The sequence below is a fragment of the Oncorhynchus kisutch genome, linkage group LG4 (genome assembly GCF_002021735.2).
Source record: "Oncorhynchus kisutch isolate 150728-3 linkage group LG4, Okis_V2, whole genome shotgun sequence".
Classification (NCBI taxonomy): domain Eukaryota; kingdom Metazoa; phylum Chordata; class Actinopteri; order Salmoniformes; family Salmonidae; genus Oncorhynchus; species Oncorhynchus kisutch.
This window is the reverse complement of record NC_034177.2, coordinates 69,134,170-69,159,922: the sequence shown is the minus strand read 5'-3', so window position 1 is coordinate 69,159,922 and position 25,753 is coordinate 69,134,170. Positions and strand designations below refer to the sequence as shown.

The 25,753-nt window shown below is 44.5% G+C and overlaps 1 protein-coding gene across 1 annotated transcript in view; it reads left to right on the top strand.

Annotated features, from left to right (window-relative positions):
• Positions 1-25,753, top strand: part of slc24a3 (solute carrier family 24 member 3) — a 93,182-nt gene that overhangs the window by 46,545 nt on the left and 20,884 nt on the right. The window contains exon 2 of the mRNA XM_031823529.1: positions 3,246-3,374. Coding sequence (XP_031679389.1) covers positions 3,246-3,374 — 129 coding nt within the window. The remainder of the gene's footprint in view (positions 1-3,245; positions 3,375-25,753) is intronic.

The following is a 25,753-nucleotide window of genomic DNA, read 5'->3' as shown; positions in this document are numbered from 1 at the left end:
ACTCAAAATGAACTGAATTTGGGATCAAGATTGCAACTCCCCTTCTACCCATTTTGTAAGAAGAAAACAAAGTGTTCCTATATGCCATTTTCTTGAGTTTCTCATATTCAGGTGTGGATAAGTGAGTTTCCTGACAGAATAGTATGTCAACTCTCTCCTGTTTCATCTTTGCTATTACCTTACTTCTCTTGATGTCACTCCCCAGTCCGTTTACATTGAGACTTATGACCTTAAATTCCCCATGATGCATCGATATAAATAAATAAAACCCTGTGCACCATATCTGCCTGCTTATCATTACCCTAAAAATGAACGAAAAATCAAGAAGGATAATAAAGTAAACCAAAGTGGGAAAATACTTTGGTATTTGGACTCCCATGTCAGAGGACTGTCTCTTGCCTCTGGGGTTTGAGGGGATGAGCCAGTCCGCAGGATTGGCCCCTCGCTCAGATATGAAAATGCGTGACGTAGTCATAAACAAGACGTGGTGGAACCAAAAATAATAAGGGCGCCTATTCCGTCGCTTATACACATCGGTTAATTACAAGTGAAAACTATATCAGTCATGCGTGCATATCATGAATCCTCCCCTTGATATGTCCTTATGTCGCCCCGTTGTCATTAATCCTTAGCTAATATATATATATATATGTTATTAACGTGACACTACTTAGTGTGTTCGTAAAGAACACATGCTTTTAGCTACTCACTCTTGTTCAGCATTGGGGGAAAATAGGGGATATATTTTACCTATTGTAATGTCAACCATAACAACATAAAGTCTTAACAGCGGTAACTATTAATTCTGTTAAATCCGGTTCAGTGTCTTCCATCTTCCCGTTGGAAATGCCTGAGTCTCTCTCTTGGAAGCGAATACCATTCTCTTTAAGTGCTTTCAAGGTGTAGAGTTAGGGGTGTATTCTTTCCTTCTTTCCAGTATCTCACCCGCGTGGTCATGATCAAAGAACACTCGTTGGCCTTGGAGGTTAACAGGCTTTTTCCAGGTTGCATGTAAGATTTTCTCTTTGACTGAGAATTTTAGGAACTGTACTACTATGGATCTTGGTGGGGCGCCGCTGGGGGGTTTTGAGGCCAGAGCTCGGTGTGCTCTCTCGATTCCCAGGTCAGTGTCGTCTTCAAGTATGCCCTTGAATAGACCTTCCACGAAGTTGGGCATAGAGTCTTTTTCTGCGCCCTCTACTACGTTATAAAGTCTAATGTTGTTTCGACGTGAGAAACCTTCGAGTTCTGTCACTTTTGTCTGTAGTGCGTGTTGGCTTTTCAGTGACTGTTCAAGTATTTCCTTGACTGCGGAGATCCATGTGTCCGTTTCCCCAATGTGCTGTTCTGCGTCCCCCATTCTTGCTGTGAAGTTCTAATTAGTTTTCTTCCAGGTTCTGGTTAATGTCCTTCTTGAACTCATTTAGTTATTTTCTTACATCTTCTCAAAGTTCCTCTCGTAAGCCTGTGAGCGCCTCGCGCAATTCCTCCTTCATCACCTCATGAAATGAGGGTTATTTTGCTGCTGCTATCTTATTTGCGCTAGCATTAGCCATTTCTGGTTCGTCGACGATTATATCTTCTGCTGTCTTGTTACGGGCTGTTGTTGTAGCTCCGTGACCTTTTCCATTTTGCGAAAGTTATTAAAATTCTCAGAGTAAATACTTGAATTTAGGGCGTGAAATACCCAACCGATGTGCAGTACGAAAAACTAGGCAGCCATTTCCTAAGTTGCGTCACCGGAAGCCCAATGTGACAATAATTTTGAGAAACCTAAATGATATTATTGAAATAAAACTGTTCCACTAAAATAATCAAATAAAAATAATCAACTGGCACACAGATCGGTAGAAATGGTAGGATAAGTTTTAAGCTTCCCCAAACTTGAAACACATGAGCTGCCTATGGTCTTTACTATAACACCCATAAAAAATGAATGCATAGGAGATCCTATGAAAAGATTTGCCTGCCTATGGTAATCAATGGCCAATCCAACGAAATTGTTCTGGCGCCGGCCCTGCATTGGAGAAGGCCTCTGTCCCCTAACATGTAGAGTCTGCTCAGTGCTCCCACAGCTTAATGAGAAGGAAAGGGAAAGGGGATACCTAGTCAGTTGCACAGCTGAATGCATTGCATGTGTCTTACACATTTAACCCTCTCTGAATCAGAGAGGTGCGGGGGACTGCCTTAATCAACGTCAACGTCGCCCAGGGAGCAGTTGTTGTGGGGGTTCATTTTCAGAATGACAGATTTTTTTCCACCTTGCTAGCTCGGGGATTCAAACAAGCAACCTTTCGGTTACTGTCCCAACGCTCTAACTGCTAGGCTACCTGCCTGGGACACGCGTCATCAGAGAGCCCCAGAGAGAGCCACTCCAGTGTTTTGGTATGGGGGGGGGGAGAGAGAAAGACACACACAGTTGGCCTTTCTGATACACCAAGGTTGAAATAAACACTTCAGATCATAAATAGAAGATTGTCCTACAAAGACAAGACAAAATTGTCTGCAGTCTTGTGCAGGTTGCACAAACAAACACAAGGACAGACATTCTATTTATTTCAAGGATCTGTATTAATGTCTATGATTACAGTCACACAACATGGACCCATTCTTGGTTCTCGGGTCAGCGTCCACATGTTATCATCCTATCCGCCTGCTCCTCAACATGTGGACAGGCGAGCGAAGCTGTGATTTGTTTTTAATCCCTGTTTTGATAAATATAGTAAGGGCTATTATTAGCAGGCATTGCCAAATCCTAATGTCAGGCCCTGTTGCATCTTGGGAGCTGCATTGAGTTGGAGGCGGTGGCCTGAGGACATGGTGACCCAGATGACTGAGCCACCAGAATGATCACCCCAGGGCCTCCGGAGCACGCCACCGCAGACTGTGTTGCCGTAAGGATGCTCCTAATGATCTCATCTTATTCCGACTTACCAGATTTTCGGAGCGCTGGTATCTAATAATGGGAATGGGGCTGAGCTCTGCATCCTATGTGACATTCTTACATTCTGAAGAACACATTCCATGAACTCTGCACTGCTAGCTACAATCTAGCCTCACACGACCGACAGATATATCCACATATATGTCATGGAAGTCCAAATATATTTGTACAGTATGTGAATGTTATGGGATGTATTCGCTCCACTGTTAACATTTTTTGTTGGTGGCCCACTCTTTTATGGTATACGTACCTAACAGAGTGTGATTTTAACTCTTAACAATATTCTCTTGTTTCATCCCAGGATATGACCTCTCAAGCATTACTACTGAGGAGGGTGCCGGGTGGGCGACTCGAAGGCTACTACAGGAATCCTGGGACAACGAGACAGACCCTCTGTTGGGCCCCCCATCCAAAAACTGCACTGAGCCAGGTAGGTCAGGCCTCGATTTGGAAGTTGAGATTCATGTTTTTTTGCCAGATTGGTGTAACTATTTAGCCAACAGGTAAGATTCCAGGTAGGTCTTGTCCTAAAACCTAATACGGTGGGGAAGTCTGATACACACACACACACACACACAACACACACATCTCCTATTCCCACAATAACAAAGTGTATGTTTACAGACATGCCTGCTATATTGCAACCTGTGTTTTCCTGCAGTGGCTGAAATGTGTTTGGTGTCATTTTCCCCGTCTCTGTAAAACCAATTGCTCAGATAGCAGGAAGTGAGAGATTCTGTTGAAGATTCAAATTGAAGCTTCAGAATGAGTGTACATGGCACTCCTATGGGGAAGACCGGAGGGATTCCTGGAGGATATACTGTAGGGAAGACTGGAGTACAGATGAAAGAAAAGAAAGTACCAGGGGTTGAGAATTCAGATACACATGGCAGATGGGGATAGTGTTATAGGTAGTGCTGTGATTAAGGAATGTTTGGTAATGATTCATTGTCATGCAAATGACCATGGTTAATGTCATAATTGTAATGTTGGAAAAATGTTTGAGCTTGTAATGCAATATTGTAATAAACACGATGGGAGAGAGAGCTGTTTTCACACGCAGGGCGCAGCAGGTGTTTATTTGTAAAGGACCACAGGAGGAGGCAGGTAGCTGGGTCCAGGGGCAGGCAGAAGGTCATAAACAGGGGGTCCAAAAAGGCAACAGTACAGGCAGGGAAAAGGCTAGTAACGTCGTCTGGGAGATCAGGTAATAGGTTGATAACAGGAAATCCGATAGGCTAAAGTACAGGGAGAGAATAGGCAAAAGACATCATTAGTGAGGCAGGCAAAACTATCATACATGGGAGGATTAAATTACAGGAAACCCAGCACTCCGACTAGAAGTGTGTCACAAAACAAACAATACCTCACAATGATGGGGTGCAAAGAACTGAACTAAATAGTGTGTGATAATGACATACAGGTGTATGAACAGGTGATCAGAATTCACGTGATTGGGATCTGGAGCGTGAGCTGTGTTCAGGGGATCTATGTGTTTGGGAGTGTGAGCTGGATGCAGACGTTACAATTCTAATGCATATTTAAAAATGAGCTACAACACAGGGGTGACACCCCAATCTTAAACAATAGATTTGACCTCTTTTGGAAATGAAGCTGACTGTCGTTCTGCTCATAAACCTTTCCCACTTCATGTAAAGCAAAAATACTATAGGGTAAGGGTAAACTATATCTACTGGAATATAATGTTGAATCCCCATTTCTCCTAACCTGACTGTATTAAGATGATTGACTATTCAATTTTTTTAGTTTGATTATTGTCCATAATTGACAGTTATACGATTTAAACGATAATTCTGCCTTCCCTATTTTTACACATTGTTCTATCAATATTATTGCTGTTTGAGCTTTGGTTTATTGCAGTCAATGCAGTTTGTGTGTATGTGGAGTGAGTTTTGTGTGTGAGTGCCTGTGTGTGTTGTGAGGATGTGCAGATATGTACGCTGTATTCTAATGGCACTTGGTGTGTTTGCATTGCCCGTGGGTGGGTTGGCGTGTGTGTTTTTTCCGTGGGCGTGTGTGTTTTTCTGGGCACTTGTGTGTTTTTCTGGGCCCTTGTGTGTGAGGGTTTTCCATGTGGAATCCTGGGGTTTAACGAGACTGCGTTCCTGCCAAGCATTCTCTTGATCTCACTGTTAACACACCACCTCCCAAATCTCGCCCCTGTCCTAGAAGCAACACACACACAGACACCAACCAAACACACACCTAAGTCAAACACACTCAATCACTCACTCACACACACAGATGCGCATACGCAACTCTTTACCCTACACTCTTAGAAAAAAAGGCTTCCAACGGGTTCTTCGGCTGTCCCCATAGGATAACCCTTTGAAGGGCCCTTTTTGGTTCCAGGAAGAACTATTTTGGGTTCCATGTAGAAGCTCTGGGGAAAGGGTTATCCTATGGGGACAGCCGAAGAACTCTTTTAAGTTCTAGTTGGCACGTTTCTTTTCTAGGAGTGTATTGCCTGCTTCCAAACCCTGCCCTCTCTGAGTGAGTTATATGGGAGTTATATTTAGACAGAAATACTTAATAGCCTGTTTTCCGCTTAATCGCTTTGCCTCCTGAAACGCTGTAATTATTTTAATAGGGATTATTCCTGCTTTTCTGCACAAGAGCCTGTCTCATCTCTCACTCCCTCTTGATCGTTCTCCCCCTTCCCCCCTTTTCTCTCCATTGCTCTCTCTCTCTCCTTTCCACTACTCCTCCAATCCAACTTCCTTGCACATCTCTCAACTTGGGCCAGTAGACCAGGCTACAGTGCCTTCATAAAGTACTAAGACCCCTTGACCTTTTCCACATTTTGTTACGTTACAGCCTTATTCTAAAATGGATTAAATAAGAACAATTCCTCAGCAATCTACACAGCTGGCCACCTGACCAAACTAAGCAATCGGGGGAGTCGGGGGTTTCTTGGTCAGGGAGGTGACAAGGAATCCGATGGTCACTCTGACGGAGCTCCAGAGTTCCTCTGTAGAGATGGGAGAACCTTCCAGGAGGACAACCATCTCTGCAGCACTCCACCAATCAGGCCTTTATGGTAGAGTGGCCAGCCTGTCCTCAGTAAAAGGCACATGACAGCCCACTTGGCGTTTGCCAAAAGGCACCTAAATACTCGCCTAAATATCAAGATTCTCTGGTCTGATGAATCCAAGATTGAACTCTTTGGCCTGAATGCCAAGCGTCATATCTGGAGGAAACCTGGCACCATCCCTACGGTGAAGCATGGTCATGGTAGCATGCTGTGGGGGTGTTTTTCAGTGGCAGGGACTGGGACACTAGTCAGGACCGTGGCTAAGATGAATGGAGCAGAAGGACACAAAATCACACAATGTGCAGTAACCCACATACAAACACACGCGTGCACACTCTGCCTGCCTGCATGACTGCCCGTGTGTGAGTTTAACCTGTGGGGTCAGCTGTGTCCATGCTGACTGGGGGAATTGAACCTGCTAATCGTTCAGGTCTTGTTTCTATTGACCCATGTGGACAAGAAGGATTAGAGGGAGATTTGTGTTACTCTGCACCTGATTCAGAATTTGGGTTTATATTCAGTGTTATAATCAGGGATTTTGTCAGCATTTCTGGTGTATTTGCTTCATGACACTGTCACTCAGCAAACTAACAGTGGCAAAAAAAATGGTGTCAGCTGTATTCCTGTTGCGAAAATGAATTCAATATTCATAGGGACTCATCTGTTTCAAATCAGCTGCATGTCAACAACAGACAGGAGGCTTAAATGTCATATTACTCAGCACAGTGACGGGAAGCAACGCTAACTATCATGAGATGTATCACTTCATTAGCATCTGAGGGGTGTGTGTGTGTGTTTTATTATTTTTATTTTTTTCACCTTTATTTAACCAGGTAGGCCAGTTGACAACAAGTTCTCATTTAAAACTGGGGCCTGGCCAAGATAAAGCAAAGCAGTGTGACAAAAAACAACAACACAGAGTTACACATGGGATAAACAAAAGTACATCATTAACACAATAGAAAAATCTATATACAGTGTGTGCAAATGGCGTAAGGGGGTAAGGCAATAAATAGGCCATAGTAGCGAAGTAATTACAATTTAGCAAATTAACATTGGAGTGATAGATACTGGAGTGAAATACTGGTGAGCAAAAAAAAGTTCATAAAATCAATATGGGGATGAGGTAGGTAGTTGGATGGGCTATTTACAGATGGGCTGTGTACAGCTGCAGCGATAGGCAAGCTGCTCAGATAGCTGATTCTTAAAGTTAGTGAGGGAGATATAAGTCTCCAACTTGAGTGATTTTTGCAATTTGTTCCAGTCATTGGCAGCAGAGAACTGGAAGGAGGTGTTGGCTTTGGGGATGACCAGTGAAATATACATTCTGGAGCGCGTGCTACGGGTGGGTGTTGTTATGGTGACCAGTGAGCTGAGATAAGGTGGAGCTTTACCTAGCGAAGACTTATAGATGACCTGGAGCCAGTGGGTCTGGTGACGAATATGTAGCGAGGGCCAGCCGACGAGAGCATGCCAGTCGCAGTGGTGGGGGGTATATGGGGCTTTGGTGACAAAACAGATGGCACTGTGATAGATTGCATCCAGTTTGCTAAGTATAGTGTTGGAGGCTATTTTGTAAATGACATCGCCGAAGTCGAGGATCGATAGTATAGTCAGTTTTATGAGGGTATGTTTGGCAGCATGAGTGAAGGAGGATTTGTTGCGAAATAGGAAGCCGATTCTAGATTTAATTTTGGATTGGAGATGTTTAATGAGTCTGGAAGGAGAGTTTCCAGTCTAGCCAGACACCTAGGTATTTGTAGTTGTCCACATATTCTAAGTCAGAACCGTCCAGAGTAGTGATGCTAGTCGGGCGGCGGGTGCAGGCAGCGATCAGATAAAATGCACGCCATTAGTGTTACTAGCGTCTAAGAGCATTTGGAGGCCAAGGAAGGAGTGTTGTATGGCATTGAATCTCGTTTAGAGGTTTGTTAACACAGTGTCCAAAGAAGGGCCAAAAGTATACAGAATGGTGTCGTCTGCATAGAGGTGAATCAAGGAATCACAATCAAGAGCGACATCGTTGATATATATATAGACGAGAGTCGGCCCGAGAATTTAACCCTGTGGTACCCCCATAGAGACTGCCAGAGGACCGGACAACAGGCCCTCCGATTTGACACGGCAGCTTTCCAATCTTTAGGAATCTTGAATGATACGAAAGAGAGGTTGAACAGACTAGTAATAGGGGTTGCAATAATGGGGGCGGATCATTTTAGAAAGAGAGGGTCCAGATTGTCTAGCCCAGCTGATTTGTACTGATTTGCAAATTTCTGTTTGAAAAAGCTAGCCTTTGATTTCTTAACTGACTGTGTGTATTGGTTCCTGACTTCCCTGAAAAGTTGCGTATCGCGGGGACTATTCAATGCTAGTGCTGTACGCCACAGGATGTTTTTTGTGCTGGTCGAAGGCAGGCAGGTCTGGAGTGAACCAAGGGCTGGCTATATCTTCTTAGTTCTACATTTTTTGAAAGGGGCATGCCTATTTAAGATGGTGAGGAAATTACTTTTAAAGAACAACCAGGCATCCTCTACTGACGGGATGAGGTCAATATCCTTTCAGGATACCCGGGCCAGGTCGATTAGAAAGGCCTGCTTGTAGAGGTGTTTTAGGGAGCGTTTGACAGTGATGAGGTGTGGTCGTTTGACCGGGGACCCATAACGGATGCAGTCAATGAGGCAGTGATCATTGAAATCCTGATTGAAAACAGCAGAGGTGTATTTGGAGGGCAAGTTGGTCAGGATCATATCTATGAGGGTGCCCATGTTTACGGATTTAGGGTTGTACCTGGTGGGTTCCTTGATAATTGGTGGTCACCTAGTTTAGATTGTAGGAGGGCCGGGGTGTTAGCCATATCCCAGTTTAGGTCACCTAACAGAATGAACTCTGAAAATAGATGGGGGGCAACCAATTCACATATGATGTCCAGAGCATAGCTGGGAGCTGAGGGGGGGTCTATAACAGGCGGCAACAGTGAGAGACTTATTTCTGGAGAGATTCATTTTTAAAATTAGAAGCTCGAACTCTTTGGGCATAGATCATCACTGGAGGCTTCGGGCCATGGATCATCACTGGAGGCTTCGGGTGTGGAGCAGGCACAGGATATACTGGACCTTGGTTGCGCACTGGACCGCCGACCGTCGCTGGAGGCTCTGGACCGCAGACCGGAGCCCGCCGACCGTCGCTGGAGGCTCTGGACCGTCGCTGGAGACTCTGGACCGCAGACAGTCGCTGGAGACTCTGGACCACAGACTGTCGCTGGAGACTCTGGACTGCAGACTGTCGCTGGAGACTCTGGACCGCAGACCGTCGCTGGAGACTCTGGACCGCAGACCGTCGCTGGAGACTCTGGACCGCAGACCAACGCTGGAGACTCTGGACCTTGGATCGTCTCTGGAGGCTTTAGGCAATGAATCATCACTGGAGGCTCTGGGCCATGGATCATCACTGGAGGCTTCGGGCCATGGATCATCACTGGAGGCTTCGGGCCATGGATCATCATTGGAGGCTTCGGGTGTGGAGCAGGCACTGGATATACTGGACCTTGGTTGCGCACTGGAGGTCTGGAGCATAGAGCTGGCACAACGAGTCCTGGCTGGGTGCTCACTTTAGCCCGGCAAGTGCGCGGCGCTGGCACAGGACGCACTAAGCTATGAAGGCGCCCTGGCGACACAGTGTGTAGAGCCGGCGCAGGATATCCTGGACCGAGGAGGCGTACTGGAGACCAGGAGCGCTGAGCCAGCACAACCCGTCCTGGCGGTATGCTCACTTTCGCACGGCAAGTGCGAGGAGCTGGCACCGAGCGCAGCGGCTGTGAATGCGCACTGGAGATACAGTGTGTATCACCGCATAACATGGTGCCTGAACGGTCACACGCTCCTTAAAGCAAGTGCGGGGAGTAGCCTCTGGTCTGAAGCCTGGCTCAGCCAACCAACCCCCCCCCCCCAAAAAAAAAAATGTGTTGGGCCTGCCTCTCGTGCTTCCTTCATGGTCGCGAACCCGGTGTCATCGCTGTTCCTCCCTCGCTGCCTCCGTCTGCTCCCATGGAAGGCGATCCCTTCCGGCCTGGATCTCCTCCCACATCCAGGATCCCTTACCATCCAAGATATCCTCCCATGTCCAGGATGTCTGCTCCTCCTGGCCACGCTGCTTGGTACGTTTGTGGTGGGATCTTCTGTCACGATCGTTTAAAGATGGATTGGACCAAGGTGCAGCATGGTAGGCGTACATTTTTCTTTTCTTTTAAATGACACCGAAAAAACACCAAAATACAAACACGAACGTAAAGCTACATGCAGTGCAGAAAGCAACTACACACAAACAAGATCCCACAAGCTAAAGGTGGAAAAAAGGCTGCCTAAGTATGATCCCCAATCAGAGACAACGATAGACAGCTGCCTCTGATTGGGAACCATACCCGGCCATCAAAGAAATAGAAAAACTAGAATGCCCACCCAAATCACACCCGACCTAACCAAATAGAGAAATAAAAAGGCTCTCTAATGTCAGGGCGTGACATTGGCAGTTCTATCTTGACGGAAAATGTTCTTCCATTTCAATATTATTGCTTGCACAGTGCTCCTTGGGATGTTTAAAGCTTGGGAAATCTTTTTGTATCCAAATCCGGCTTTAAACTTCTTCACAACAGTATCTCGGACCTGCCTGGTGTGTTCCTTGTTCTTCATGATGCTCTCTGCGCTTTTAACGGACCTCTGAGACTATCACAGTGCAGGTGCATTTATACGGAGACTTGATTACACACAGGTGGATTGTATTTATCATCATTAGTCATTTAGGTCAACATTGGATCATTCAGAGATCCTCACTGAACTTCTGGAGAGAGTTTGCTGCACTGAAAGTAAAGGGGCTGAATAATTTTGCACGCCCAATTTTTCAGTTTTTGATTTGTTAAAAAAGTTTGAAATATCCAATAAATGTCGTTCCACTTCATGAATGTGTCCTACTTGTTGTTGATTCTTCACAAAAAAATACAGTTTTATATCTTTATGTTTGAAGCCTGAAATGTGGCAAAAGGTCGCAAAGTTCAAGGGGGCCGAAATACTTTCGCAAGGCATTGTACATATTATTTAGGATATGTAAAAACAAGATTAGACCTGCCTAAACAATGGCTTTATTATGATGGTGTAGGCTACATTAAAGCAGTAAGGTACGAGGAGATGTGGTAAATGGTTATATAAATAAATATGGCCAATATACCACTGCTAAGGACTGTTCTTACGCACGACGCAACCCTGAGTGCCTGATTACCGGCCTTAGCTGTGGTTTATTGGCCATATACCACAAACTCCCGAGGTGCCTAATTGCTATTATAATCTGGTTACCAATGTAATTAGAGCAGTAAAAATAAACGTTTTGTCATACCCGTGGTATATGGTCTGATATACTACAGCTGTCACACAATCAGAATTCAGGTCTCTAACCACCCAGTTTATAGTAAAGAGTAATCATGAAAATAAAAATGAAAACCGGATGTTTTAGGCTTAGTTATAGTCAAACACGTCAATTCTGATCTTTATTTTGACACTTCGTTGCAAAATGTATATATTTTGGTCTTTTAGTAGTAAATCTAGCTCTTTTTCCCCTAGAGATTCAACTCTGTCATTGAAATGTTGATGTAGAGGCACTTTGAGAAGGTCCCTCTACATCATCTCAATGGAGAATGCACTCTCTTCTAGATGTGCTGTGTCGTACCACCTCAAGGCTTACTATTAAATCAGGAGATAGCGAAACTTATTTGGCAATGGTCTTAGTACGAGGAGTGTGCCATTATATTTTGGATGATGCTTCCTTGACTAAACACCTGACGTTCCACAAAATTCAAAAGGCTTTAAGGCACATTTCTACATAGACCAAATTCAAAGTTGCTTACAGTTTCATACACATCGGTAATGTGTTGGGAAGAAAAGTGCAATCATCACCTTGAAAATGAAGATTAGGGGCTCAATTCAATCCAACCCACATTGAAGTATTTACGCAGTAGCTCTTTTTCCACTGGTACTGTATACACCGCAAGTGTCAATAGATGTCAGGTACTTGGCGCCACTGTGAGCGAACTGTCCAGAGCCATATTTCAATCAATCAATCAATCAAATGTATTTTTAAATCCCTTTTTACATCAACAAAGTGCTTATACAGAAATCCAAGCAATGCAGAAGTAGAAGCACGGTGGCTCCCTAGAAAGGCAGGAACCTAGGAAGAAACCTAGAGAGGAACCAGGCTAAATATACTCTTATAATCGGCCGGGGGGAGGTTATAAGAGTATATTGTGTGCTTGCTATGCACACAATTTTATTGTCAGAGCGGGTAAGTATGCTTTAGTGAGAAAGGGTTTGGGATCAGGTACAACTACAGGGGGTTGGGCAAAGGCTGAATTTGGGGTTGAGAGTTACCCTTTAAATGGATTCATTAGACTTTTTAAAATGTAGATGTTCCAAAGGTCCACATCAGTAGCTTGTAGGCTATGCGTGGAAGCCAGGAGATGCTAAACATGTTTATGTTAATTAACGGTCAATTACCGTGAGACCGGCAGTAATTTGCTTGACAGTTTCTGGCTGACAAAATGTCATGACCGCCACAGCCCTACTCGCGCGCACACACACACACACACACACACACACACACACACACACACACACACACACACACACACACACACACACACACACACACACACACACACACACACACACACACACACACACACACACACACACACCTGTTCCTGCACTGAGGAACATTATGTCTCCCTGCTAATCCATTCTTCTGCATCTCTCCACACTCAGTCAGGATTTCTTTCTGTTGAACTTTAACACCTCATGTTCTTGACAGGATGACCTACACTCTCTTTTTTCTCCTCCTCTCTCCCTCTCTCTCTTTTGAGGACTTGAGTTGTTTTATTATTGGTCTGTATATGTGACTGATCTAAGGACTCCACAGTATATTCTATTTCCTTGCTCAGACGAGTCAGCATCTCCCATCAGGTATGCACACGGGCAGCCTGGCCGATGCACTGAACAACCCCTCAGTCCCCCTCCAGTTACCATGGCAACCTGCCATGTCCCTTGTCTCCTGCCAGGATGTGTGTGTGTGTGTTTATGCGTGCATGTGTGCATGTGCGTGTGCTCATGCACGTGTGCGCTGGCACATAAGTTAACGGACATGACCCTCACACCACTGCAGTGTGCCAGCTGTGATACTCACGCACCCAGGCATTCACTACCTCTTGCCGGGCCTCTCCTCTCTACATTCCACCTCCATGCTGGCCCGCAGGGGATGTTTTCCTTTCAGCAACTCACAACGGCAGAAGGGAGGTAGAACTGGAGAGGGTAGAGGACCCAAGAAAAAAGGAAAAGGGATCTGAGCATTTGAAGACTGTACTCTTATGCTGTACTCTCTGTATTAGTCTCGCTCTTGCTCTCTCCTCTTTCTCTGTCTCCCACCCTTTCTCTCTCCCGCTCTCTCACTCTCCCCCAAGCCAAACTTAAAGTAGCAAATGTAGCCTTCAGTCGCCCTTATAAGATTCCATCCTCAAAATCGCCAGTGCGTTTATTCATTGAATGTATGTTACCAAGACAACCAGTTCTGGTAAGATGTCATCACGATTGCAGCTCTGTTTGAGCAGTCTGTGCCTAGTAGTCCGATCAGATCACTGTGATTACGCAACACACGCTAGGGATGATGTCATCATTGAGAGCGAGGACAGAGGAGTAAAGAGGGACTGGAAGGTAATCTAATCCTATGGAATAAAAGGCATATTAGGTGTGTATATATGTTTTAAATTGAACCTTTATTTAACTAGGCAAGTCAGTTAAGAACAAATTCTTATTTTACAATGATGGCCTACACCGGCTAAACCCTCCTCTGTCCCGGACAACGCTGGGCCAATTGTGCGCCACCCTATGGGGACTCCCGATCACGGCTGGTTATGATACAGCCCGGGATTGAACCAGGGTCTCTAATGACTCCTCTAGAACTGATATGCACTGCCATAGACTTGAGCCACTCGGGTGCCCCTTTGATTTTGTTTTATGTATATGTTTATCTGACAATATAGATCTAATGTAACTACACACTTGTGAAATGTATGAGTGAAAATGCAATAGGGCGCGCACACACACATGTAAGTGAGAAAAGAAGCAAATATTAAAAAAGTTACTGATGTCTGGAAACTGAAAACAGAGTTCATAGAGATACGTTTTCTTCAGCAGCTGACACAGAGCAATACCTTGCCAGCTACTTTGCACTTTTTTTGGCAGGCACGCACACACACACACACACACACATGCACACGCACGCACTCACACACGCACACACACTCACACACACACACATGCACACGCACGCAAGCACACACACGCTCACGCACGCACTCACACACACGCTCACGCAAGCACACACACGCTCACACACATGCACACACACGCTCGCACACGCACACACACACACAGACACGCTCACGCAAGCACACACACGCTCACACACGCTCGCACACACACACACGCGCGCAAACACGCACACACACACGCACGCACAGTGATGATGGCTCTTTTGCACACACAAACACACACACTTCATGGGCTGACTCTGCATAGCACATAATGATCTCTATTGCCAGTATGGTGAGAGCTGCAAGGGCTCAGGTGTAGTGGAGTGTTGGACTGTAGCTACATGATTTAAAACGAGAACACTGCTTAATTATTAACACTTCTCTGAATTATGAACTGAGTCTTATGAGGACACGTGTGTGTGTGTGTGTGCGTGTGTGTGAGTGTGTGTGTGTGTGTGTGTGTGTGTGTGTGTGTGTGTGTGTGTGTGTGTGTGTGTGTGTGTGTGTGTGTGTGTGTGTGTGTGTGTGTGTGTGTGTGTGTGTGTGCTTGCGTGCGTGTGCTTTACTCTGTGCTAGCTAGTGCTGAGTGATTAGTGCTTTTTGAGTTTGTTCCGGTTCCTGTTCGATTATACAAAATTGATTTTGGTTTCGATAATTGTTTTAAAAATTAATTGAAAAATATATTTTTGGGCTTTTTAATGGAAATTCCAAGCCCAAAACAGTGAACATTCAATTGCCCAAAACATTTAAAATATTCAATTGTCTCGTTTCACATTGGGTAAACATCAATAAAACATATGAAATTACTATGAAAAAATATTTCAGTTGTGTATATTACTTTTTATTTGATGGCTTTATTCATTTTCAGTTCTTATATAGTCATCTCATCTCTGCCCAGGCCATACAAAATGGCGCCGGAGGAGATGGCCGCCGTTTTACGGTCTCCTAACCAATTGTGCTATTATGTGGTGTTTTTTTGCGATATTTGTAAATTATTTTGTACATAAGGTTTCTGCAACCTATCTTATGGAAGAAAAGAGCTTCTGGATATCAGGACAGTGATCACTCACATCGGATTAGACAAAGATTTCTTCAACAACAACAACAGCAGCAAGCAGGACTCACACGATATTCTCCAAACACCCCACAGGGCAGACATCCCAATTATTTGCCAAAGGAAGCGACGCAGAGGACGAAGAGCCGGATGCCTCGTCCGGACCCGCAGAAGACAACTAGGAAAGCTGCCGTTACCGTCAATAGTACTCGCCAACGTGCAATCATTGGACAATAAACTAGACGAGGTAAGATCACGAATATCCTACCAACGGGACATCAAAAACTGTAATTTCCTATGCTTCACGGAATTGTGGCTGAATGACGACATGGATATTCAGCTACCGGGATACACGCTGCACCGGCAGGATAGAACAGCACACTCCGGTAAGACGGGGGGGGGGAGGTCTGTGCATATTGTAAACAACACCTGGTGCACGAAATCTAAGGAAGTCTCTAGATTTTGCTCGCCTGAAGTTGAGTATATTCTGATAAACTGCAGGCCACACTACTTACCTAGAGAGTTCTCAGCTATACTTTACGTGGCTGTTTATTTACAACCACAGACAGATGCTGGCACTAAGACCGCACTCAGTCAGCTGTATAAGGAAATAAGCAAACAGGAAACCACTCACCCAGAGGCGGCGCTCCTAGTAGCCGGAGACTTTAATGCAGGGAAACTTAAAACAGTGCTACCATTTCTCTATCAACATGTTAAATGTACAACCAGAGGGGAAAACATTCTAGATAACCTGTACTCCACACACAGAGACGCGTACAAAGCTCTACCTCGTCCTCCATTTGGTAAATCCGACCACAACTCTATCCTCCTGATTCCTGCTTAGAAGCTAAAATTAAAGCAGGAAGCACCAGTGACTCGGTCTATAAAAAAGTGGTCAGATGAAGCAGATGTTAAACTACAGGACTGCTTTGCTATCACAGACTGGAACATGTTCCGGGATTCTTCCGATGGCATTGAGGAATACACCACATCAGTCACTGGCTTTATCAATAAGTGCATTGAGGACGTCGTCCCCACAGTGACTGTACGTACATACCCCAAACGGAAGCCATCGATTATAGGCAACATTCACACTGAGCTAAAGGGTAGAGCTGCCGCTTTCAAGGTGAGGGACTCTGACCCGGAAGCTTACAAGAAATCCCGCTATGCCCTGCGACGAACCATCAAACAGGCAAAGCGTCAATACAGGGCTAAGAAGCTCGTCGGATGTGGCAGGACTTGCAAACTATTACACGAGCCTACCAGATGAGCTAAATCACTTCTATGCTCGCTTCGAGGCAAGCAACACTGAGGCACGCATGAGAGCATCAGCTGTTCTGGACAAATGTGTGATCACGCTCTCTGTAGCCGATGTGAGTAAGACCTTTAAACAGGTCAACATACACAAGGCTGCGGGGACAGACGGATTACCAGGACGTTTGCTCCGGGCATGTGCTGACCAACTGGCAGGTGTCTTCACTGACATTTTCAACATGTCCCTGATTGAGTCTGTAATACCAACATGTATAAAGCAGACCACCATAGTCCCTGTGCCCAAGAACACAAAGGCAATCTGACTTAAATGACTACAGACCCGTAGCACTCATGTCCGTAGCCATGAAGTGCTTTGAAAGGCTGGTAATGGCTCACATCAACACCATTATCCCAGAAATTATCCCTAGACCCACTTCAATTTGCATACCGCCCAAACAGATCCACAGATGATGCCATCTCTATTTTTATTTATTTTTTATTTCACCTTTATTTAACCAGGTAGGCTAGTTGAGAACAAGTTCTCATTTGCAACTGCCACCTGGCCAAGATAAAGCATAGCAATTCGACACATACAACAACAGAGTTACACATGGAATAAACAAAACATAGTCAATAATACAGTAAAACAAAAGAAAACAAAAAGTCTGTGTACAGTGAGTGCAAATGAGGTAAGTTAAGGAAATAAATAGGCCATGGTGGCGAAGTAATTACAATATAGCAATTAACACTGGAATGGTAGATCGGCAGAAGATGAATGTGCAGGTGGAGATACTGGGGTGCAAAGGAGCAAAATAAATAAATACCAGTATGGGGATGAGGTAGGTAGATAGATGGGCTGTTTACAGATGGGCTATGTACAGGTGCAGTGATCTGTAAGCCACTCTGACAGTTGGTGCTTAAAGCTAGTGAGGGAGATGTGAGTCTCCAGCTTCAGAGATTTTTGCAATTCGTTCTGGTCATGGGCAGTAGAGAACTGGAAGGAAAGACGACCAAAGGAGGAATTGGCTTTGGGGGTGACCAGTGAGATATACCTGCTGGAGCGCGTGCTACGAGTGGGTGCTGCTGTGGTGACCAGTGAGCTGAGATAAGGCGGGGCTTTACCTAGCAGAGACTTGTAGATAACCTGTAGCCAGTGGATTTGGTGACGAGTATGAAGCGAGGGCCAACCAACGAGAGCGTACAGGTCGCAATTGTGGGTAGTGTATGGGGCTTTGGTGACAAAACAGATGCACTGTGATAGACTGCATCCAGTTTGTTGAGTAGAGTGTTGGAAGCTATTTTATAGATGACATCACCGATGTCGAGGATCGGTAAGATGGTCAGTTTTACGAGGGTATGTTTGGCAGCATGAGTGAAGGATGCTTTGTTGCGATATAGGAAGCCGATTCTAGATTTAATTTTGGATTGGAGATGCTTAATGTGAGTCTGGAAGGAGAGTTTACAGTCTAACCAGACACCTAAGTATTTGTAGTTGTCCACGTATTCTAAGTCAGAGCCGTCCAGAGTAGTGATGCTGGATGGGCGAGCAGGTGCGGGCAGTGATCGATTGAATAGCATGCATTTAGTTTTACTTGCGTATAAGAGCAGTTGGAGGCCATGGAAGGAGAGTGGTATGGCATTTCACTCCACACTGCCCTTTCCCACCTGGACAAAAGGAACACCTATGTGAGAATGCTGTTAATTGACTACAGTGCAGCGTTCAACACCATAGTACCCGTAAAGCTCATCACCAAGCTAAGGATCCTGGGACTAAACACCTCCCTCTGCAACTGGATCCTGGACTTCCTGACAGGCCGCTCCCAGGTGGTGAGGGTAGGTAGCAACACATCTGCCTCGCTGATCCTCAACACTGGAGATCCCCGGGGGTGCATGCTCAGTCCCCTCCTGTACTCCCTGTTCACCCACGACTGCATGGCCAGGCACAACTCCAACACCATCATTAAGTTTGCTGACGACACATAGTACCCTCAAACTGGTCTGATCACCGACAACGACGAGACAGCCTATAGGGAGGGGGTCAGAGACCTGGCCAGGTGGTGCCAGAATAACAACCTATCCCTCAATGTAACCAAGACTAAGGAGATGATTGTGGACTACAGGAAAGGGAGCACCGAGCACGTCCCCATTCTCATCGACGGGGCTGTAGTGGAGCAGGTTGAGAGCTTCAAATTCCTTGGTGTCCACATCAACAACAAACTAGATTGGTCCAAACACAATAAGACAATCGTGAAGAGGGCACGACAAAGCCTATTCCCCCTCAGGAAACCAAAAAGATTTGGCATGGGTCCTGAGATCCTCAAAAGTTTCTACAGCTGCAACATCGAGAGCCTGACCGGTTGCATCACTGCCTGGTACGGCAATTGCTCGGCCTCCGACCGCAAGGCACTTCAAAGAGTAGTGCGTACGGCCCAGTACATCACTGGGGCAAAGCTGCCTGCCATCCAGGACCTCTACACCAGGCGGAGTCAGAGGAAGGCCCTAAAAATTGTCAAAGACCCCAGCCACCCCATATACTGTTCTCTCTACTACCGCATGGCAAGCGGTACCAGAGCGCCAAGTCTAGGACAATAAGGCTTCTCAACAGTTTTGCATTGTGTACCCCCCACCCCTCTTTTATGCTGCTGCTTCTCTCTGTTTATCTTATATGCATAGTCACTTTAACTATACATTCATGTACATACTACCTAAATTGGCCCGACCAACTAGTGCTCCCACACATTGGCTAACCGGGGTATCTGCATTGTGTCCCACCACCCGCCAACCCCTCTTTTTACGCTTCTGCTACTCTCTGTTCATCATATATGCATAGTTGCTTTAACAATACTTACATGTACATACTACCTCAATAAGCCTGACTAACAGGTGTCTGTATATAGCCTTGCTACTGTTATTTTCAAATGTCTTTTTACTGTTGTTTTATTTCTTTACTTACCTACACACACACACACACACACACCTTTTTTTCGCACCATTGTTTAGAGCCTGTAAGTAAGCATTTCACTGTAAGGTTTACACCTGTTGTATTTGGCGCACGTGACAAATAAACTTTGATTTGAGCAGCCAGCCAGACAACGTTATCTCTATGCTCCCCATACTGTACTGTCGTTAGTCATCCTAGCTTTAGTTAGGCTAGCCAGCTTAACAGTGGAGGCTCCTCAGAGGAGGAAGGGGAGGACCATCCACCTCAGTGAATTTCATAAAAATAAAAATAGTGAAATATTAAAGTTATCCTTTTTAGATCAAACTATACTAAACATATTCACGTCACCAAATATTTGATTAAAACACACTGTTTTGCAATGAAGGTTACAGTAGCCTCAGCAGCACACTGTAGGGTAGCACCATGTTGTAGCTGAAGGAAAGCTAGTTTCAGTCCTCCTCTGGGTACATTGACTTCAATACAAAACCTAGGAGGCTCATGGTTCTCACCCCCTTCCATAGACTTACACAGTAATTGACAACTTCCAGAGGACGTCCTCCAACCTATCAGAGCTCTTGAACTGACAATGAACTGACATTGTCCACGCATTAAAAGGATCAGAAAAGCATAAGCTACAGCTAGCTAGCACTGCAGTTTATACAATGTGGTGAGTAGTTGACTCGAAAGACATAGTTGAACAGTTTTGAACATATTAATTTCTTTAAAAAATGCAACTAGTTAGTTAGCCTACTCAAACACATGGCTGAAACAGAGCAGGATGCTATGTAAGCTAGCTGGCTATGGCTAGCTATCCAGCACTGGAACTCTTCCAAGTCAAGGTAAGATTTTGGTTTTATTAATTTATTGCCACCAGTGGGCTGGTGTAACTGCTAAACTGCTAAACTACTGCATCATTGTAGCAGGTTTACTAACGTGTTAATTCTAGTAGCTATGATGTTAGCTTATATGGTGACACCGATGTAGGCTGTGTGTAGCGGTTAGCGGTTATGGTATGAAGGTTTGGAAAGTTTTTTTTTGCCTGGTCACGGACAGCTGATGTGTTATGCTCTAAAGTCCACAAGCAAAGGGGAAAGGTGAGAGGAGGAGAGTGAGTAGAACAAAGTATGCAACGAGCAAAGTGATGATGCTGTTTGTATGTGGATCCAATAAGAGTGAACTGTGTTTGCGTGTGATCAGGGGTGTATTCATGCCACCAAGTCTGTTGAAAACCATTTATTAAACGGAACAAAACGGGGATAAACATACCTGAATTTGTCCAATAGAAACTCTTGTTTACAACTGTTGGACTAATGATGGCATCCTAGATCAGCTAGATACAGGCAAAAGTGTGCAAGGCAGTATTGAATGTGTCACTGTCACCTTGATTACTCACATTTTTTCTCAACCTGTGCACCTACTTTTAAACTTTCACTAATAGGCTAGGTTGTAGCAACCTCATGATGGGTATAGGAAAAATGTGAGTATCTTGTAGTAGTCTAAACCTATCGATGTTACATTGAATTGGGTGAATGGAATATGAATGACAGTCATCCAATATGCTGTAATATAAATAAGGCCACACTCATAAAAAAAAAAGATTGTCCTCCCTCATCTTAAACATCTCCGACCACTGCTGTTTAAGTATGCTGTAGAAATGTCTGAAAAAATAATTTTGCTAGTTCTTCAAAGTAGATGAGGCATACTTTCACGAACTGTCGCTATCCCTCTCTCTCATCCATTGTGTTGTGTACATTCCTCTTTCATGCGGTCTGTGTGTTTCTAATGTAGCAGGCGCAAAAGTGTATCCATTTCTGTCTGAGCTAGAAAGAACATGCGCAATGGATTATGGTCATTATATTTCATTACCATGTTTCTGTGCTGAACTTGGTTGAACATTTACTTAATGAAAACTACAACTCCCTTCAGCCCAACGTCCCACAGTTGACTTGATTTCGCTCATGAATGATCTGATTTCTCTCCAGAGAAGTGGAGTGTTGGGCTCACACAAAAAAATGAACTGAATGGAATTCAAGTAATTGAACAGACGTCTGTCAATTAGTTGTTAATAACATTTTTTTAAATAAAATACATTTTGGTTAATAGCTCAGCGTTATGTGCCATGCACGCTGTTACGTATGTGTGTGTCTAACGTCTGTCCATAGTACAAACACTTCCATCCTCCTCTCCATCACTACATGTACTCTTAGTCCCATAGGATTCATACATTTCCATTGGAAATGTCCCTGTGAAAACCAACATAGCTCTCCACGACCCATGACCCTTGCCCAGAAGGGAACTACAGCCTCTTAATAAAAAAATGACATGTAATGCTCATAAGTGGCTTTCAAACAAGCCAGACCAATTTTAAGCTGATTACATCAGGTCATGAGTGTGTGTGCATGCATACATGTGTTGCTAATTTTACGACAGGCTATGCGTGCTATGTTTAAACTGCAGGGATTGATCTTGTTGTTTTCCTCATTGATGCTCCCACCTCTCTCTAATGGGCCACATGGTTGAGAGAAAATGGAAGAGGTCAGGAGACAGTGAGAGATTTCTATTAGTTACTCTCTCACAGGAAATATGCAACGTGGACTCAGGGGTAGACATAACATAGTCAAACAATATCCAGTGTGATATGTTGCATTTAGTATGGTATGTATTCATTTGTGGATGTCCATCATCCATTTCGTATGATAATGTTAATTACAATTTGTATGATATGTTACGAATTACAATGTGTAACGAATTTGCAATACGTTTGATATGTTACAAATTTCAGTTGGTCTTGGCTAACGTTAGCAAGGTGGCTAACTTTAGCTACGTTGGAGGTTAGGGTTAAGATTAGGGTTAACCATTTAATGATTAGTCCCTAACCATTTAACTAACCATGTTAAGTAGTTGCAAAGTAGCTAAAAAGTAGTAATAGTTGCAAAGGTGCTCAAATACAAAAGTTGTCCATGATGTGATTCACATTATACGCCCACCCCGACCAACAACCCTCCTTTTACGCTTTTGCCTAAAGTAACAATCTGTTTTATGTAGCTATACCAAACTTAGCATATCATACTAATTTGAGTGTCCCTGATTTTCAATAGCTCAGCGTTATGTGCCATGCACGCTGTTACGTATGTGTGCCTATGTTATGTCTAGTCTATGAGACCAGGCTGAAATATGCTAAGATGTTTGTGTGTATTGTTGGATGTTTTCTGATGCTCATTTATAGAATATACGTTATACAGACGCATAACGGTACATGTTTCTCTCCCTCTGCCTGTCTGTTTCTCTCTCTCTCTCTCTCTCTCTCTCTCTCTCTCTCTCTCTCTCTCTCTCTCTCTCTCTCTCTCTCTCTCTCTCTCTCCACATACCACTCTGGCACATAACCTTTTCTTTACAAGCATTCTACTTCCTTAAATGTGTTTGCAATTAAGCACTAGGACTGTCACGTGATTCCTCCAATCCCTCAAAACAACTCAGACACAGTACAGTAAAGTAGCATATCCCCACCCAAAATCTGTGTCCCCTTAAAAGTCCCTACACTCCACTGGGGCCTTTAGGGGGAGCAATACCCCCTTTGTAAGGAGTAGGCTATTGAAGAATTATGTTAGTTTCCCCTAGACACTGACAGGAGGTCAGTTTTGTGTTTTTCCCACCAGTTATGGTTAGGATTTGGCTTCTGATTTCCAGCTCTGTGATATATTTCTGTTGTATCAATCAAATAGCTATGCAAACTTACTATATTTTAATTGTACTTTCAGGGTAAGCCGTTTTTCATAGGATGGCTCTTGTAATCTTTTATGTTATATTATTCACCACAAAGGCATTTTTGTATTCTCTTATGAGCTGCACTCTTCTGAGAGTTACTAGAGCTGTATAGGGCTTACTGGTTTACTGAGGGATTCATGTCATCCGTTCATAATTTACACACTTTCATTTAGACACCCTTGATCCTACATTGTGGCATAACACCGTGGGATGTAATCTGAATTTAGATAGTTAGATCATAGAGCAGCGTTTCCTCTATCGTTACTTAGACAAGAGAGACCAACGGGTGAGCTGGTGACGTCACTCACCTACAGTAAACCACAAGCAATGTATCCTAATAAGGACAATAAAATCCTGCAATTTGCACTCGAAAATCTATAGTGTTTGCGTCCTAGAATGTTTTGTCAGGGGGCCTGTGTGCCCTGCCTGGGAACAATGCATTTAGCAGTGACTTTCTTTGTGAAACTGTACTCTTCTACTGTGTTCCTGTGGCCTAGGTCAGTGGCGCGATCTCAGCACCATGATTTCTTTCTGCGCACGTTGGCTGGCGCTCTGGTTAAATGGCAGCATTACCATGTAACCTTTCGTTGGTTGCTGGTCCCCCTGACCAAACGCGTTTCTTTCCCTCACACAGTCGACCTGTTTCCTCACGCACACAAGCCCGTGCACACAGATACAGACTCAATCCCTTTCTCTCGCTCTCTTTCTCTCTTTCTCTCTCTGACTATCTGTCGGTGTCTCACACTCGCCCTCTTGCTCTCTCTCGCTCCCTCACACTCTCTTGCTCCCTTGCTCTCATACACGCACGCACGCACACACACACACACACACACACACACACACACACACACACACACACACACACACACACACACACACACACACACACACACACACACACACACACACACACCCTCCTGATGCGCTGCTGCTGACCTGATCCTTGTGTTGCATGATTTATGTTCTCTCTTCTCTGAGTCGGAAATAGACGCGTTTCCATGAATATGACGTCTCTAGGGAACAAGCCTCCTTGGAGACCGGAACGCTGTAACTTCCGACGAGGAGAAGTGCCTATTTCAGGCTGTGGCGCAGGAGCGGGCTGGAGCCTTAAACCTGTCGCCACGGAGACGCTGATAATTGACAGAGATTGAACTCTCGGGGTATGGTTGTGTTACAAGTCGTATGACGCAATACTCTAATTTAGATGTTAGCTGTTCCATTAAGGGAGACGTGGAGAAGTGAATCATAATGAGTGTGGAACGTTAGATAAATATGTTGTTGAGCCTGGCATACATTAGATTAGATCACGAATGGTATTAACCTCAATGAGGAAATACATTTTGAAGCATATGCAAACAAAACAATTAATTGAAAAACTAAACCATTGAATCACACTTGCTTTAATTAGTTCCAGGAAAACGGGGGTTATATTATTTGAAAATCTCACACGAGAGATGACCATCCATTGTTTCACACTTTCGTGCCCACTCCATTTAATGAGTGTCTAAATGATTGACAGGAGCTAATTGAGGAGTGGTGGTTTTGGCATGATCTGGGGCTCTGGATGTCTGAGTTAGTGAGCAGGGCTGTGCGAGGTCAATAATCCAGCCAGAGGAGCTCGGAGCTGGGCTAAGATGACCCATCTCACCCTCTCTCAGAGCCACCCCTGGTGCTAATTGCAGCTCATAGCTGGAGACATTCATAGGAGCACTTTGCAGAGTGGTAGAGCCGGGGGATATTCAACCTGTGTGGCTGACCCTCTCCTCTACCCTTTACTCTCATTTAATTCCTTTCCATTCCTGAGGGATGATCAGACTCATATCCTAATGTCACAACTGGAAAGCATACCATCACTAAACTCACTCACTCTTTCCCCTTTTTCTTTCCCCCCCATCCTCTTCCCGTTTCTGCACAATTAGATGAATGTCCGACACATTAGGTAATGCCACCCAGTTGTTTTTAAGCACGTGGTGAACATGAAATGCAACCACATGTTTCCGTGTACACATGTTTTCAGGAGCGCTATGGAGAGGTGGAAAATGCAAAAGGTGGGAGGCTTTGATCCCTTTTCGAGGGTGACTGTTCATTTCGGTGTGTATGGCATGGCTGCCTTAGTTCAACTACCTTGGCTATTTCTTTATTGGTGGTCGCTTTTGTCCCAACTGGGAGCATAAGGACCACACAGCACTCAGTGGGTGTCCATAGAGGTCAGAAACAATAGTGTTTCATAGATGAGTGCTGGATTTGTGCTTCTAAAGCTGCTGGATTTTTAAATTCATATTAAAGATGTACTTCAAAAGCCACATACAACACTGCATGACACCGCTAATACAACACGCACACATATGCATACACCTGATCCAGCGTACACTGGCACGTGTGTGTGTGAGTAA